Source organism: Esox lucius, chromosome 10 (assembly GCF_011004845.1).
Source record: "Esox lucius isolate fEsoLuc1 chromosome 10, fEsoLuc1.pri, whole genome shotgun sequence".
Lineage (NCBI taxonomy): Eukaryota > Metazoa > Chordata > Actinopteri > Esociformes > Esocidae > Esox > Esox lucius.
Genome location: NC_047578.1, coordinates 11,488,908 through 11,504,250, shown reverse-complemented (window position 1 = coordinate 11,504,250; position 15,343 = coordinate 11,488,908). Strand labels below are relative to the sequence as shown.

Sequence of the window (15,343 nt, the reverse complement as noted above, 5' to 3'; positions counted from 1 at the left end):
ATTAGTATAGACTGTATCATTCTAGACACATGATAAACACCAACAGTATAGACTGTATCATTCTAGACACATGCTAAACACCAATAGTATAAACTGTATCCTTCTTGCCATGTCACAAATAGTGTTGACTATAGACTGGGAACAATCTACTGCAAGGGGAGTGTTGCTCAGTCAGTAAAAGACAATTACAGATAAACTGTTCACATTCAGACACTATTAGGATTTTGGCAGTTCATTTGTGAAACCCTATTATTTTAGGATCATGTTTTTGAAACTCCTTTTAATAATAGTAGGAGTATAATTGTACACACCTAAAAGAAGAGCTTTGACTTTAAAACGTGTAAAACTATTACCAACAGGGCAAGACAAATTATGACAGTCAGCCTGCAAGGATTCATTACTCATTATAAAAAAAATAACTTTGCTATGGACCAAATTACTATGGTGTGGATGGCAGGATCATTGTAATGCATGTAAATATTGCTGGGGCACGATTACAGATGACTCGACCCAATCCACTCCACAGGTCTCTACACAACAACTCAATAACTCAGGGTTAACATACTGCACTCTACAGGGAATATGGTGCCATACACAGACAGATTGAAACCCTGGCCTGGGACATCTCGTAACACTAGCCTGGGGCATCCTGTGACACTAGCCTGAGTCATCCTGTGACACTAACCTGGGTCATCCTGTGACACTAACCTGGGTCATCCTGTGACACTAGCCTGGGTCATCCTGTGACACTAGCCTGGGTCATCCTGTGACACTAGCCTGGGTCATCCTGTGACAGTAGCCTGGGTCATCCTGTGACAGTAGCCTGGGTCATCCTGTGACACTAGCCTGGGTCATCCTGTGACACTAGCCTGGGTCATCCTGTGACACTAGCCTGGGTCATCCTGTGACACTAGCCTGGGTCATCCTGTGACACTAGCCTGGGTCATCCTGTGACACTAGCCTGGGTCATACTATAACACTGACCTGGGTCATCCTGTAACACTAGCCTGGGTCATACTATAACACTGACCTGGGTCATCCTGTAACACTAGCCTGGGTCATACTATAACACTGACCTGGGTCAATTCTGCAAAACTGAACTGGGTCAATTCTGCAACACTGAACTGAGTCATATTGTAACATCAGCATGGGTCATACAGTAAAAACAACTTTTGTTTTTTGTGTGAAGAAGTATACACGGGAAGAGAAGACCCATACACCTAGGGTGAAAATCAACTAAAAGAGGCCAGTAGAAATGAAAGGTGGATAGTTATTCTTGTCATTTCCCAGGATTCCTGTCACATCTTTGGTGGTTGAAGTGTATAATTCCATATCTAATCCTAATAACCAAGCCATGCAATGGAAAGGCCTGACACCAAAGCACCAGCATGTCACCACAGCATTACGTAGGATCAGTCTGACCGGGATAGATAAGTCCTCTTGATCGACAATCTCTTCCCACTTCTCCGTGAGTTCTCACATACTGGGATTAGCAAGGCGATTACAAGGAAAAGGTGGGGAATTCCAGGAAGGTGCAAACAGTAGTGAGATAATCTGTGATAATCTGTAATCTGCAAGGATTTACCGGCTTCAGAGATGAAGATTGATGGATGACAGACAGATATGAAGTATTAAATGCAGCCCATATTAAATGTTTAATGGAATAGAAAAGACCCGTACTTGGGAGCAGGTAGAATGACTCCTAAAGTCCGATAGAGGATGGCTCCGATGACAAAATACGAGGTCTCCGTTTCCGTTTCTGAAGAACAAAACAAAAAATACTTTAGATATGTAGCACTTGTACAGTTATTTCAATACTTTAGTTATGTAACATATACAGTTATTTCAATACTTTATATATGTAACACATATACAGTTATTTGAGGTAATGCACTGCTTTCCCCTTGTAGGCCCAATGCTACACTCCAAAACAAACAACCTGTTCAGGCACAATGTTAAAGGTTCACCAATAAGCAGAGCCAAGTTGGGAGCCAAGAGATAGAAAATGACATTTATAGGTGAAAAGTGAAACGAAAAAAGTAAAATAATCTGTACTGAACTAAGAACTGTCTAGACTCTCTCCCCCCCCACCCCCCCCTTTTAACTGCCATTTTGCTTCTTCTACAGAACACCGCCCCTCCTATCTCTGTCCCCTTTGACCCCTACCTTCCTTTCAACAAACCAAAGGTTTTCCATCTCCTCACACACTCTCTCCTCTCTATCCCTGCAGCAGTTTGCCATCGAGAGCAGATCTATGTCAAAGAGAGCTGACGTCCCTTTATTAATGTCACCATGTCTGAGTGAGGTAGGAATAGAGAACTGAAGGAGAGAGAGAGGGAGTTTAGTCTGAGGGAGGACTATCAAATCATCTTCCTCCCTACATGTCCCTTGAGTAGAGACAGGAGAGAGATAAAGAGAGAGGGAGAGAGAGAAACGGAGAGACAGATTGATCAGAAGGGAAGAGAATAAAGAATTAGAGAATATGCTCTAATAAGGCCCATTTGGTGAGTCATCAAAACTCTGACAAGGAGATGACACAGAGAGAGAGAGAGAGAGAGAGAGAGAGAGAGAGAGAGAGAGAGAGAGAGAGAGAGAGAGAGAGAGATGGGGAGCAGTCACTGTGTTGGATAATAATTGAACACAGGGTGCGTGATATGCAGATGAGATTGCTGCATTCTGGGTAAAAGCATGAGGGTGGGAGTGATGGTTGACAATTCTACACTTGACCAGACCACAAACTCATTACAGGCAACCTGATTGAGACCCGGAGACCATTCAGTCGGACAAACTTTAATCAGTGCTTTTTTTTCCCTAATCCAATTTGGTCACCCCTTTCTTGTTAAAGCTTTTAAATAAGTGTTGAGAAAACGTTGACTGCCAACTGAAATAGAATAAAACACTAAAAGTGATCGAAGCTAGACGTCTGTATCAGATGACGGGGGGTTATCTAGATGTTAAGAGGAGGAATGTTAATAGGTGTGTGTATATTCACTGAGTTTGAGCTTGTGCACAGCTCTGTGTGGATTTGTGTGTGAGGTAGTCAATTTCAAGTTCATCTGTGTGTTTGTGTATATATATATATATATATATATATATATATATATATATACTGTATGTCTAATCTACTATATGAGGGGTTCTACTCTACACCACAGGATCAGTGGACCAGTCAGGTCAACGTCACTGGGATGAGTCACAACCCTATCACAGCCCTGGAACTGTGTGTGTGCGCGCGCAAGCGTGAAAGCAAGTGTCCTTTCCATTGAGCCTATCAGTCAAACTTCGGGACCGGGAAAAAGGCTTTGATAACAGGTTAAACGAACCAAACACTTTGATAACCATCAGACAACTGGTAACAATGAGCACTCTGCACTGCCACTGAATGGAGCCACTTGGACTACTAACTAGTTGGGGGAGGGGGAGGGGGAGGGGGAGAGAGAGAGAGAGAGGTTAAGCAGGTAGAAAAAGAAAGCAAGATAAAGCAGAGAGGGATAGGCAGACACAGAGAGAGATAGAGTTGTGTCATCAGAGCCAGACAGGCTCCAGACACCGCTAAACCCAGTCTAACATTTCTGGGGTTAGCAGGGGGAACACAGGATGTGAGCATGTAGTCATTTTCTGTGCTATTATACTGAGGGGACAAATGACAGGATGGGAAAACAAAGACAGAGTAGTCATCTCCAATTCTGTGTCTATCCAACTCTGTCCCTACACACATCTCTGTCCCTATCATCTATATCTGACTGCGGACTAAATAGTGTAATACTCACAGCATGAGGGCATGTGGACATCAGAGCAGTGAGTACTGGGGAAGTCTGTCCATAGTGTTGGAAGACGTTTTGATGATGGCAGGTGGCAGTGGTGAAGAAAATGATGACGAAGATGATGATGATGAGGAGGACAGCCTCCATCGTGATATTGATGACGGTGTTTGAGATGATGACTCGTGTGACGAAGACTGTTATGTCTTACCCTCAGAGGCCAGGGTGAACACCTCCTTGGGGATGTAGAGTTTATCTTCGGCATTGCGAGCCCAGTCCTTCATCCCCCTCCGGCCCTTCATGGGGAAGTTGATGTCACTTGACACTGCTGTCACAGGTTCCCGTTGAATTGTAATCACTATGGAGGAAGACAAATCCTTATTACCAAGGAGACAAAATACATGTTTATTACTCTTTATTGAACATTCTCTTATAACAGAAAACCAAAAGTATAGGGATACATATATATACAAAAAAATATATAGTGTGTATACAAATTAAGCAATTATGTCAGGTTATTGTTTGCATATCCTGGCCATTCTGTTTTTGAAGCTAATTACTAGTGGTTTGAACTCGCAGTGCAGCCTCTGTAGTTTGGCTGTGTGTTGTGTAGATGCTAGTGGCTGACACATCAACACCTACTTCCTGGAGTGCGTAACTGATCTACTGGACAAAGCCTAAAGTGACGGTCATGTTTCAGATATTCTTTCTTCAGAACATTCAGCCTCATAATGGCTTCCTTGACGTTCACTCAGACCACTTTAGTCCTCATGTTGACAGGCACCAATAAAAGACTTGAAAGGCAAACGCAAAGCCTAGAATCAAGACAAAAAAAGACTACATATTGTCAGTTCTCTTATGCCTGCCAAAAGATGTGACGCCACACGCCAGACTAACCAGTAACATCTGTCAAGTTAATTGTGCCGACACTTCTGATTCCCTCAAATAGAGGGGCTATGTATTAAAAGTATTGTAATTACTCAAATGGTTAGGCCGATGCACCCACAAATCCATAAAATGAAAGCATACATACACACTTCAACGTAATAGCACATGAGTCGAGACAAACAAATAAGTACGCAGGGCAATTTATGATTATCACTATAAAGAAAAATAAAGTACATGAGTTTATGCAAACACCAAATCAAAGTTGGGACACAATAATGAATAATTAATGACTGACAGTTAGGAGTAATAAAGTTTGAAAATTACGGTACATTTCCCCAAATTCCCAGGTTTTCCAGAAACCCCATTTCTGAGGGAAGATACTGAGGGAAGGATAAGCACTGGAGTCCTGGCATATTAGAAAAGCTAAAGAAGTTTGCAACTGAGTGTTGAGGGGAGTACATACTCAGATTGTTGGTGACCACCAGGAAACTCTGAAAGGGTTTCTGATCTTCTCCTATCAGATGGATGAAGTCCTCCAATATGCGCATAAGATGGGCAGCACCAGGAGAAACCTGGAGACGGGGGAGGAGTTAGAGATAGTGAGAGAAAAAGGGGAGGAGGGTCAGAGTAGGTGATGTGATGCAGGCCGTGAAAGAACAATATCATGAAATATCATTTGCTTATACACATTACTCTCTTGGACTTTTGTTGTCTCTCTCATTTCATGCACCAAGCTAAGTGTCTCTTTGGTTCATGCTAAATTCATTCTGCTCAAGGAAGTGTCACAACTGAAAAATCTCCCCACAGACATCCAGATCCTTTATCCGCTCAAACCATTACAACAGTAATTAGCTAGCTCGTAGTCATTAGCCACAAATGTTAAGTGCAGCTGTTAGCAGATGCTGGACATAATACTATTGCAATATGTTAAAGCATGCCTGCTACAGTACGTCACACACTATTCCCTGTGTATGTAGTCCACAACTTTTGACGAGAGCTTTTAGGGCCCTGGTCAAAAATAGCACACTAAATATATTAGGTTTGTTTGGAGTGGTTTGATATGAATTAGAATTGGAAGTCCATGACTTGTGAAAATATCACAATAGATTATCCAGAGCGGCAGGGAACTGAGGTAGATAAAACGGATCACAGTCATAGCAAATAAAACCTTCAGGAAGACAGCCTGAATGCCAGTCAGAGCACCTAACTGGTAACTCAATGGTTGGAAGATCGAATCTTAGAACAGGCAAAGTGGAAGATGTCATTCGGGTCCTTGAGCAAAACAGTTAATACTAATTGCACCTTTAAGTTGCTGTGTGTGTGTGTGTGTGTGTGTGTGTGTGTCTCTCAGTCTGTTGCTGTGTGTGTGTGACGTTATTATTGCAATGTGTTAGGGTACTATGTTAGGGGGCATTATACACTTGTGTGGATCATTGTTTAACAACTCCAGATGGCTAATAGACACGGCGCCTGACTCAAGGGCATGGGGACGACTTCCTATGCGCTGGTTACCAACAATGGAGGACTGAAAATCATCTGTCCTGAATGGTAAACAGGTGTGTCTTAACGAGCATCCTGATCGAGACATACACACTGCTATCAAAACCAATCAGCTGTGACAGAGAAAGAAACATACACCCAGAAACACACACACACATATACACACATACACAGTAATACAAACACATACACACAAATATACACACACCCACATACATATATACATACCTGATGAGCATCTTCCCACTTCTCAAGGTTTTCCATGTCCAACATGTAGCTGACTACCTGGAAGAATTTCTGTGAGGAGATGAGGAGGAGGAAAGCTTATAGGAGAGCAGATGTTTGACAACATATATGTTATATAACATTTATGAATGTACTGTCGGTGTGTGTGTGTGTGTGTGTGTGTGAGAGCATGTGTGTGTCATCTCCTCTACCTGCACGTCGTCGGGAGCTGGGATGTAGGTTGCTCTCTTGAAGGTGTCCGTCACATTTCGGAGAATCTCCGTGGAGAACAGGAGGTCACCGCTGTAGAAGCTCTTCCTCTGTAAAAGCTCCAGGAGATTCCTCACGACCTGAGACATGCCCTCTCCAGCCAGGGTCCTCTGACCCTTCGCAAGATGCTCTCGCAACTGGAGAGAGCCGGGAAGGGGGGAGGTCGCCAGAGAACAAGGGACGGGCCGAAAACAGAGAGGTGTGGTGGGGTAGAGTCAGAGAGAGAGAGAGAGAGAGGAAGAAGGAGAGGGAGAGGAAGAGAGGGAGGGAGAGGAAGAGAGGGGGAAAGAGGGGAGAGGTGGGATACGGCAGAGTGAGAGAGAGGGAGACATTGATGTGAGGTATGGTGTGAGAGAGAAAAATAGAGAGAGACCTCAAAACCATTGAAGAGTTAATATTACTCCTCCTTTTTTGCTTATGTTCGGCAAAATGTAAGTACTGTACTGTACTAACTGACATGTCTGACCAGTACATTGGTCTATTACCGGGCTCTTAAGCTCTTTTTACAGACAAAGACATACTGGATAGATTTCCCCACTATCAATAGGGAAAATCCAGAAGGTTAGCATGCAACCCTCCATCATTGACAGGTTACAGTAGAAACACCAGTTTCAGACTGCATGTCCTACCCACTACTTACTAAAATGGAATACTGCACAATTGATAGACAACATCACATTTAAAACAGACAAATATCAACATTCCAGGACATACACTGAGCATACTGTACGTGATCTAATGCACAAATGGTTTCCATCTATTAACCCTTTATCTGTCAGCTGTTGTCAACCTCAAGTGTGTCTGAAAAGACAATTCACTTCCTCAGTAACATGCAGCCAATCCTTACTAGACAAGCTGAAATAAATATGACATCCTGAGATTTAACCACGCACAGGAAACTGCGATGCATAGATACAACAACAATCTAATCAAATTAACCACATAACAATGCCAACAAGAGTTTAGTGGTGAGTGCAGAACTAAGCTAACTATCCAATCAACCAATCACAGCATGCCAGATGACTCCTCCCACTGCTGGCTTCTATTATTGTCAGGGAGACAGGTCAGCAGGAGGTCATTCAATAATTAATCATTCAAGTCATTCAAATACCAATTAGACAGAAATAGAGACATGTTAAGATGGAAGACTGCCACTGGCTGACTCATGACATTGTTAACCGGAATTAATCAAGCCCAGTAATCATAAAAAAACTTCGAGGGCTGATCCACAATCCAGTCCCAACTGCTCATGTAATCATATCCATTATTATATGAATTGCAATGCTGATTCTAGATCAGTACTCCTGTCAATACAATCACACATCTACTGTTGGATTAACAGTTAGGCTGGGGGTGGCAAACTAATGCATTTATTTAACCTTAGATTTTCATTTCATCATTGATTATATTCATGCCACATGCTAGGATAATAGATGCCCATGGAAAGAAAAACAAGATTGAAAAGAAGAGTAAAATGAGAACATGAGATAAACTGAAATACACGCATAATGCTAACAAATACGTGCAAATATAACAAAGGAATGAGTTACTAATGAATTAGAAAATAACAGCTGATAACCAGTTTATGTTGTTTCTGGTATATGGGCGTTAAACCAAAGCTATGAACTGTATTTGGCATTCCATGCTGGTTTGCACTTAAGAACATGCCTTAGTCAAGATACACTGGCTATAAACCACACCCTCCAGGTCCTATTGGTTATAGACAGAAGGTGGACAATTAAAAATGCATCCACTATAATTTGGAAGCACAGGGGGCTGATGGAGCGCATGATAAGACAGAAAGTATTTAAATAAATAACAAGACAGACAGTATTTAAATATACATGACGGACAGCGTTTAAAGATAAAAGAAGACAGACATTATTTAAATATATTAAAAGACAGACAGTATTTAAATATACAACAAGACAGACAGACATTATTGAAATATGTGAAAGACAGAGGGCACGGAGGAGGACTTACAGATAAATGTAAATATCTGAATTCCATCGAGACGCATCTGGCGAAGCTCGGAGGACCCCAGAAAGCAACTCCATTAGCGTCCAGCAAGCAACGACGACTAGCAGAACCTAAAGAGAGAGACGGAGGGAAAGAAACAGAAAAGGGGTAGGGAGTAAGAGAAGGGCAGGGAAGTGTTTGGGAGGTAAAAATAGATAGAGAGAAAGAGACACGAGTGAGGAAAGGACAGCGTGAAAAAAGAACAAGAGAACTTGAAGTTATAGAATGAGAACACAATATTACATTGACTTGTTGTTCAATTACTAAGTTATATGCAAATTTAGACTAGTTTTCAACATAATCAACAATTTAGATCACACCCCCTATTAAATGCATACACACAAACCATATCAAATACACACACACCCCATCAAATACAAAACACACACCCTCTCACCCTACCTATCGAAGACACACACATAAATATGCAGCTGCTGTAAGCTTACACAAAGTATACAGTGTGTATACTTTGTGTAGAGCTGTGAAATCTACTAACAGCACTGTATAAACTATTCATAGAAAAACAACTTAACGCGGGATAGCAGATTTCACACACTTGCAACACATGCACTCAAACACACATACGCATGCACGCGCAAATCCGTCCGACACAGCCGTGGCCCAGGATGCCCTAAAGGCCAAACACAGCTACTACGCAAAACGTTATACTGATTTAACCTACGAACTGTACAATCCAGATACTGCCATGACTCCCATTAAAACATTCACACTGGTGGCCTAGTCTGTTCCAGGTCTATGCGACCACCTAAAAGTTCATGTATGGCTGTATAGTAACACAATTATATAAAATGTACGTATTGGATTAATGCTATTTCATATTTCCACCAAGAACTAGTCCCACACAAATCTAGCTGTACTACTCAAGCCGCTCGGGTTTCCGTTGGATTTCCACTGTTATTGTTCAAACTGACTAATTGGTCATTGGATTCCCCGTTGCTATGGCACTGGAGGTGGTAGGCAGGCAGCCAGTCCCATGGTTGAGGGTGATAGTGATGTCCATGGTCCTACATTTAGCATATCAAGCAGAGATTCCCACAAAAGGCTACGCTTGTAACCTACCTGCCAGACCATTACAGGTTATTGCAAGTTCTCGTAATAAGAATACTGATGAATTGTTTATTTCGAATCACCCAGTAGAATGCTGTGCAAGCTCTCCCTCCGGTCTCTCTGGCTAACGCCACTGAAGTGTTCAGAGATACTTATCTGGACCAACTTGTTGTAAGCATGTTAATGTGAGGATACAGTAACTATTTACATTAAGAAAACACGTAAGGACATTATAAGTCATCTAAAACATATCTGGCTGATTTGGGTGGGAGGAGGGGGGGGCTGTGTCCCTCACTTTTGTTCAGCGATGGAAACAGTGCCTGAGATATTCACACACTAGCGAATGGGCATCCATTATAAAATCCCTTTTTGTAATCATTTGTTTTGTAATAAGAAAACAAGATGACTGGTCGTGTTCACCTCACAACAAAACAAATCTTTTTTTTTTCAGTTTTTCTTATAGTTAAATCACATAAATATACTTATAACATCAATTAACGCATGATAAATGCTTGTCCAATTGATGCAGCGCCTGTCCAGTTAATTCATTCTGGCCCTGCACGCACACAACCTCACAAACACACACCCTGTTCTACATGTTTTTTTTTTCTCTCCATTAGGTGAGCGAGTGACTGTGTCTGAGTATGTCACCTGCAAGTGCTTCTGATGGAAAACAACATGAATCTACACCCTCGACCACGATATGAGCCTGCATTGATTCTACACCACCGCCATCCATACATCAATCTGCTGGCTTGACCGCTGCCAGAGGAATTTCAGAAAGACAGGTCTTGTTGGGATTTAGCAGTACCAGTTTGTTAATCTCACACTTGCTCACGACATTGTGAACCGTGTGATTGCGTTGCATGGCTGTAGTGTAACAGTTAGGTTTACCAGTGGCGTTAGTCGGACACTTGTTGTAGACCGTTTCACCAGCGGAGGCTCTTTTCCAAGTCATGGCTACAAGGTATTCGTCTCTACAGATCTCATGAGGTGCTGGAGACAGTGGGGAGAGAGAGAGAGGAGAGTTAGAGAACACACGCGCATGCAGAAACGCACGCACGGACACACCGAGAAAGTGACTGGACAGAGAAAATAGTTGAGGGGTAAACATTTTTTATAATAATTGCAGGTTGCACCCCTGGCTCTAACCCTTTCTCATCTAAATCTGTGTACCCCTCCAAACTCTCGGACCGGTCTTTCTGTTCTGCAACAGGCCGGAGATTTCCAAGGAATGTCTCGGAAAGAATGCTATGCGGCAACGTCTGACATTTATCTAATGTATAGCCTCCGATAGCACCACACAAACACATGTCCACGCACGCACACGTACACACACACACACACACCCATGCACGCACGTACACACACACACAGAGAGTGAGATAAAGCCCCAGTCAATGGCATGCTTATTAAACTGCGCTGTTTGCTGCAGTGGCTGACACCCTGACAGATCACACCAAGCAGGGCTTTGAACAATCCTTCTCTGCCTGAGAGCTGAGAGAGGGGGGAGGAAGAGGAGAACGGAGAGAGGGAAGAGCAAAAGGGATAGGTGGCCAGACAGTGAGAGGAAAAGGGAGAGAAACAGAGGGAGGGAAAGTGAGAGAGAATGTAAGAGAGGGAGAGTGAATATTTAGATTTCGACAGAGATGGCTGTCAAGAACGAGGGAGGGAGTGAGGGACGGAGGGACCCAGGGGAAGATAGGGGTAAAAAAAGAGAAATATAGATGTTGTGGAAGAGACAAAAGTAAAAGAAAAGGAAAGTTGATGGACATACGGAAATAAAGAGAAATGCGTGTGTGTATATGGGGGGGGGGTTAAGAACATAACATCTTGTTATTTTATTGGTTAATTATACCCCAGTAAACCTAACTCTGTAAACTCACAAACAGCTATAAACCAACGCAGCTTATCTAACAAAAAGACCATGAAACATTTTAAGAAAACAAACAAGCATTAGCAAACGATCAACAATGAACACAAACAATCCCAAACACACGCAATCGCACACACACGCAATCACACACACACTCAATCACACACACACTCAATCACACACACACACCATCACATACACACACTCAATCACACACACACACAATCACACACACCATCACACACACACGCAATCACACACACACACAAGCACACGGCACCACACTGACCGGGACATTTCTTCTCGTTGCAGGAGCGGACCTCCTCTCCGGAGCCGTCGCATGGGTATCCCGATATCCCTGTCCCTTCGCACATCCTGAAGCGGCGCTGCCACCCCGAGTCGCATGTCTTACTGCACAGACTCCAGTGGTTCCAACTGCCCCAGTTACCCCCACCTGAACAGAGAGGAGGGTGGGGGGGGGGCACGTCTTAATATCCATCACGCCCGGAGCTTGCAGAAACACATTGTGCCGCATGTATAAGGGGAGGAACTTCATTTGATCACAATGTCGCGGGTCTTGCGAGTGGCGTGCCGCACTGTAGGTTTCGCTTTCTAAAGTTGGTAATGTCCACTTAAAATTGTCCCTTATCAATAAAGCATCAACCCATGCAAAACATGCATTTATTATGATCGGCATTATAAACCTGGTGTTCTGAATAGGGAATGGTGAACTTCTGATGCATAGTGCCAAAGAACAGCTCTTACGAGGGGGTGTGGTATGACGCCGATATTGTCTTTGGCATGACGCATCACAGAGTTCCTGGATGTGATGGAGTACGTTGACAATATACCATCACAAACCGCAGAAATGCCCTGCTTTTATAGAACCGCTTACGAATGGAACTTGGACAGAAAGGTTGCACCGCCCGGTATATGATGATCATTAATAGGAGATACAGAATGACATGATGAACATGAACGTCTCTGGTCCTTCAGAGGACTTCCCACATGCTTGACATTTCTAGACCCGGCCTAATGGTGAGGAGGTCAGAGATATGTGGGTATGATGCCAGGACCACATTCTGTCCCTCAACATCAGCAACACTAAGGAGCTGAGCTTGGACTTCAGGAAAGGGAGGAGAAAATATGCCCTCATCCACATCTATGGTACAAAAGTGAAAAACATTTGGAGCTTCCAGAACCTCTGTGTCCACATCACAGTTAACAAATGTGGTCTAATCACACAGAGACATCAGCACCTTCTCCCCCATTGGAAAGCGTCATGTATGGACAATGACTGTCAGATCCTCAAATTTTTTTTACAGCTGACAGCATCTTGACAGACCAACTGCCTCACTAGTTGATATGGACACTTCACCACCAGTGATCAGAAAGTGCATCAGAGGGTGGTGCCAATGGTTGAGTATGCCACTGGAGCCAAGCTCCATGCCATCCAGGACCTCCAACCAGACAGTGTTGGGGGAAGGGCCTAAACATGTTCAAGACATTTCATTAACAGGAGCCTGAACAAGCTTCTACCCCCAAAACGATAAGACCATAAAACAACACTGCAAAAGTAATATGTCTACTTGTCTATCAGGAGGTATCTTCCATTTTGCATCTCTTTAGTATTGACTATACGCAGACACTAAACTTCACCCACACAAAAACCCACACGTACACACGTACACACGTACACACGCACACAAAACCCCCCACGCACACGCCGTTGTTACTGTTTATGACCGACCCGTCGTCTGTCCTGCATGTCCGTCCGTCCTGTCTGTCCCTCTGTACACCCGTGTGCATATCTGTATCTTACCACCGCATGAAGGGTTGGTACAGTCCCTGGTCTCCAGGTGCGGACCCTTACACTCTGCCCAGCCGTGCACTGATGCACTACACCGCCTCTGCCTCTGCTGGCTCCCTGTGGAACAGGTTACACTGCACCTACTCCACGGAGCCCAGTCCAACCACTGGCCCTCCACTACGTAGAGAGAGAGGGGGACAGGGGGAGAGAGAAAGAGAGAGAGAGAGAGATAGAGATGTGTTAAAGGATGAAAGGGATTCAAGGAGTGGGGTAGAACGCCAGACAGAGAAACGGGGTAAGGTAGAGAGAGATAACAGGCGTAGACACCCATATGGCCGTCGGTGTCCTTTGCACGTCTGGCTTAGCTTGTGAAGCTACAGTGGGAAAACACTCCTGTGGAGAATTCTGCCATTTCTCGTTACGGGACCGGAGTTCCAGGCAGACTGGAAAGTGCACACTTTTGGAGAGCGTGGTTGTATGTCTGCGTGGTTGTACTCATCTATCAAGGTTTTGAGTTTGTAAATGTGCCATGGAGTCAGTTACCCCTCCATAACGCACAGATATTTGAGGAGGACTGTGTTTTTCAACTAATTCCATCTGGAGTTTTGTTGGAGGACTTGTGGAGAGATGTTAAATCAAAGAGGAGGACAGCCTTTCAATCAAATCAAAGAAATCCTGGTCAGGCAGTGTAGGATGAATACAGAATACAGAGCAGTTGCACCCAATCTTGATAACATCAGCACCCTCCTAACACAAGCCTCCATGGTCCACTTTGATGACTAAAAGGGGGAGGGGTAGATGACGAGATTCCAATGAAAACAATTCATTATTAAGAACATACAAAAATAAACAAGATAAACACTGCACACACACTGAGATACGCTGTATGTTATGTGTTAGATACATTAACCTTCAAAGTCATGTAGAGTATTCCTGAATATACTGTAAGACTCCTGTGACTACCATCTCCTCCGCTACTTAGCTAAGTGTTCAGTGAGCACTGACACCACACCTAATAAAGACAGAGGCTGTGCTGACTCCAACGTTTCACAGTTCCAATGAAAACCCCGAAGACCTGTGTTTTTTACTTATTAGGCCTGTGAATACAAGACACTTCTACACAACACAGAAAGACGACGTGGCCCTCAGGGAAAATAACACATCCCACCAACACTGAGTGTGTCCGAGTGTGTGTGTGTGTGTGTGTGTGTGTGTGTGTGTGTGTGCACTCGTTTTTGCGTGCGTGCCAGGTGATTTCTTTGTTTAAATCCTTCCCTGGCCATTCAGGTGTGTGCCGACAATCTAATGCATTATTCATCCACTATACTTCCTGTGATGTTTATTTTTTCCCTTCTGTTTATTATTATTGCATATTTTATATAAAGCCTTTCAGTTTAGCATTTCCCCTCCATGACAGATGAGAACTAGTGAAGTCATGGTGCGTGTTTGTACATGCCAGTGTGCACAGGGGTGTGTGGAGTGACCAAGTGGACAACACAGCCTTACCCGGTTTCAATACAATGGGATGTTCAGCATCCAAAACCAGGATCTCAGTCTTGATTGCATACTGTGTCCGGACCTGTGTTTATAAAGCGTCTCTGATTGGGAGGGCTTATCTAGGATCACCCCCCTAGATAAGTAATGGAATTAATTATGATTCACGAAAGCTAAACTGAGGTACTTGAAAATATGGGCCCAGGAATTATAACACTCAAGAGAAGATCGCAACTACTGAAGTCGCAGCAACAGCTGAAGTACAGGAACATCATTCATATTCCACTTTGTGAACAGCACTTCATTGCAAGGGGAACTGAAATACAGCACTCGTCCGCAGTCTGAGTGGTTGTTGTGTTCAGAGGAGGCCATGCTTACTGAAATGTTCAGGCTTGTGTGCTAAACTGGTATTTAAGAAGACATTAGTGACAA

General features: G+C 43.5%; 1 protein-coding gene across 13 annotated transcripts in view; it reads right to left on the bottom strand.

Annotated features, from left to right (window-relative positions):
* The window catches only part of adgrb2 (adhesion G protein-coupled receptor B2), a 282,713-nt gene that overhangs the window by 105,093 nt on the left and 162,277 nt on the right, over window positions 1-15,343 (bottom strand). For all 13 annotated transcript variants that reach the window (XM_034294722.1, XM_034294727.1, XM_034294730.1 and 10 more), the window contains 9 exons: window positions 13,430-13,594; window positions 11,897-12,061; window positions 10,626-10,727; window positions 8,628-8,734; window positions 6,587-6,781; window positions 6,378-6,446; window positions 5,113-5,221; window positions 3,973-4,119; window positions 1,681-1,759 (listed from right to left, as the gene is read on the bottom strand). In XM_034294722.1, the coding sequence (XP_034150613.1) occupies window positions 1,681-1,759; window positions 3,973-4,119; window positions 5,113-5,221; window positions 6,378-6,446; window positions 6,587-6,781; window positions 8,628-8,734; window positions 10,626-10,727; window positions 11,897-12,061; window positions 13,430-13,594 (1,138 nt within the window). The remainder of the gene's footprint in view (window positions 1-1,680; window positions 1,760-3,972; window positions 4,120-5,112; window positions 5,222-6,377; window positions 6,447-6,586; window positions 6,782-8,627; window positions 8,735-10,625; window positions 10,728-11,896; window positions 12,062-13,429; window positions 13,595-15,343) is intronic.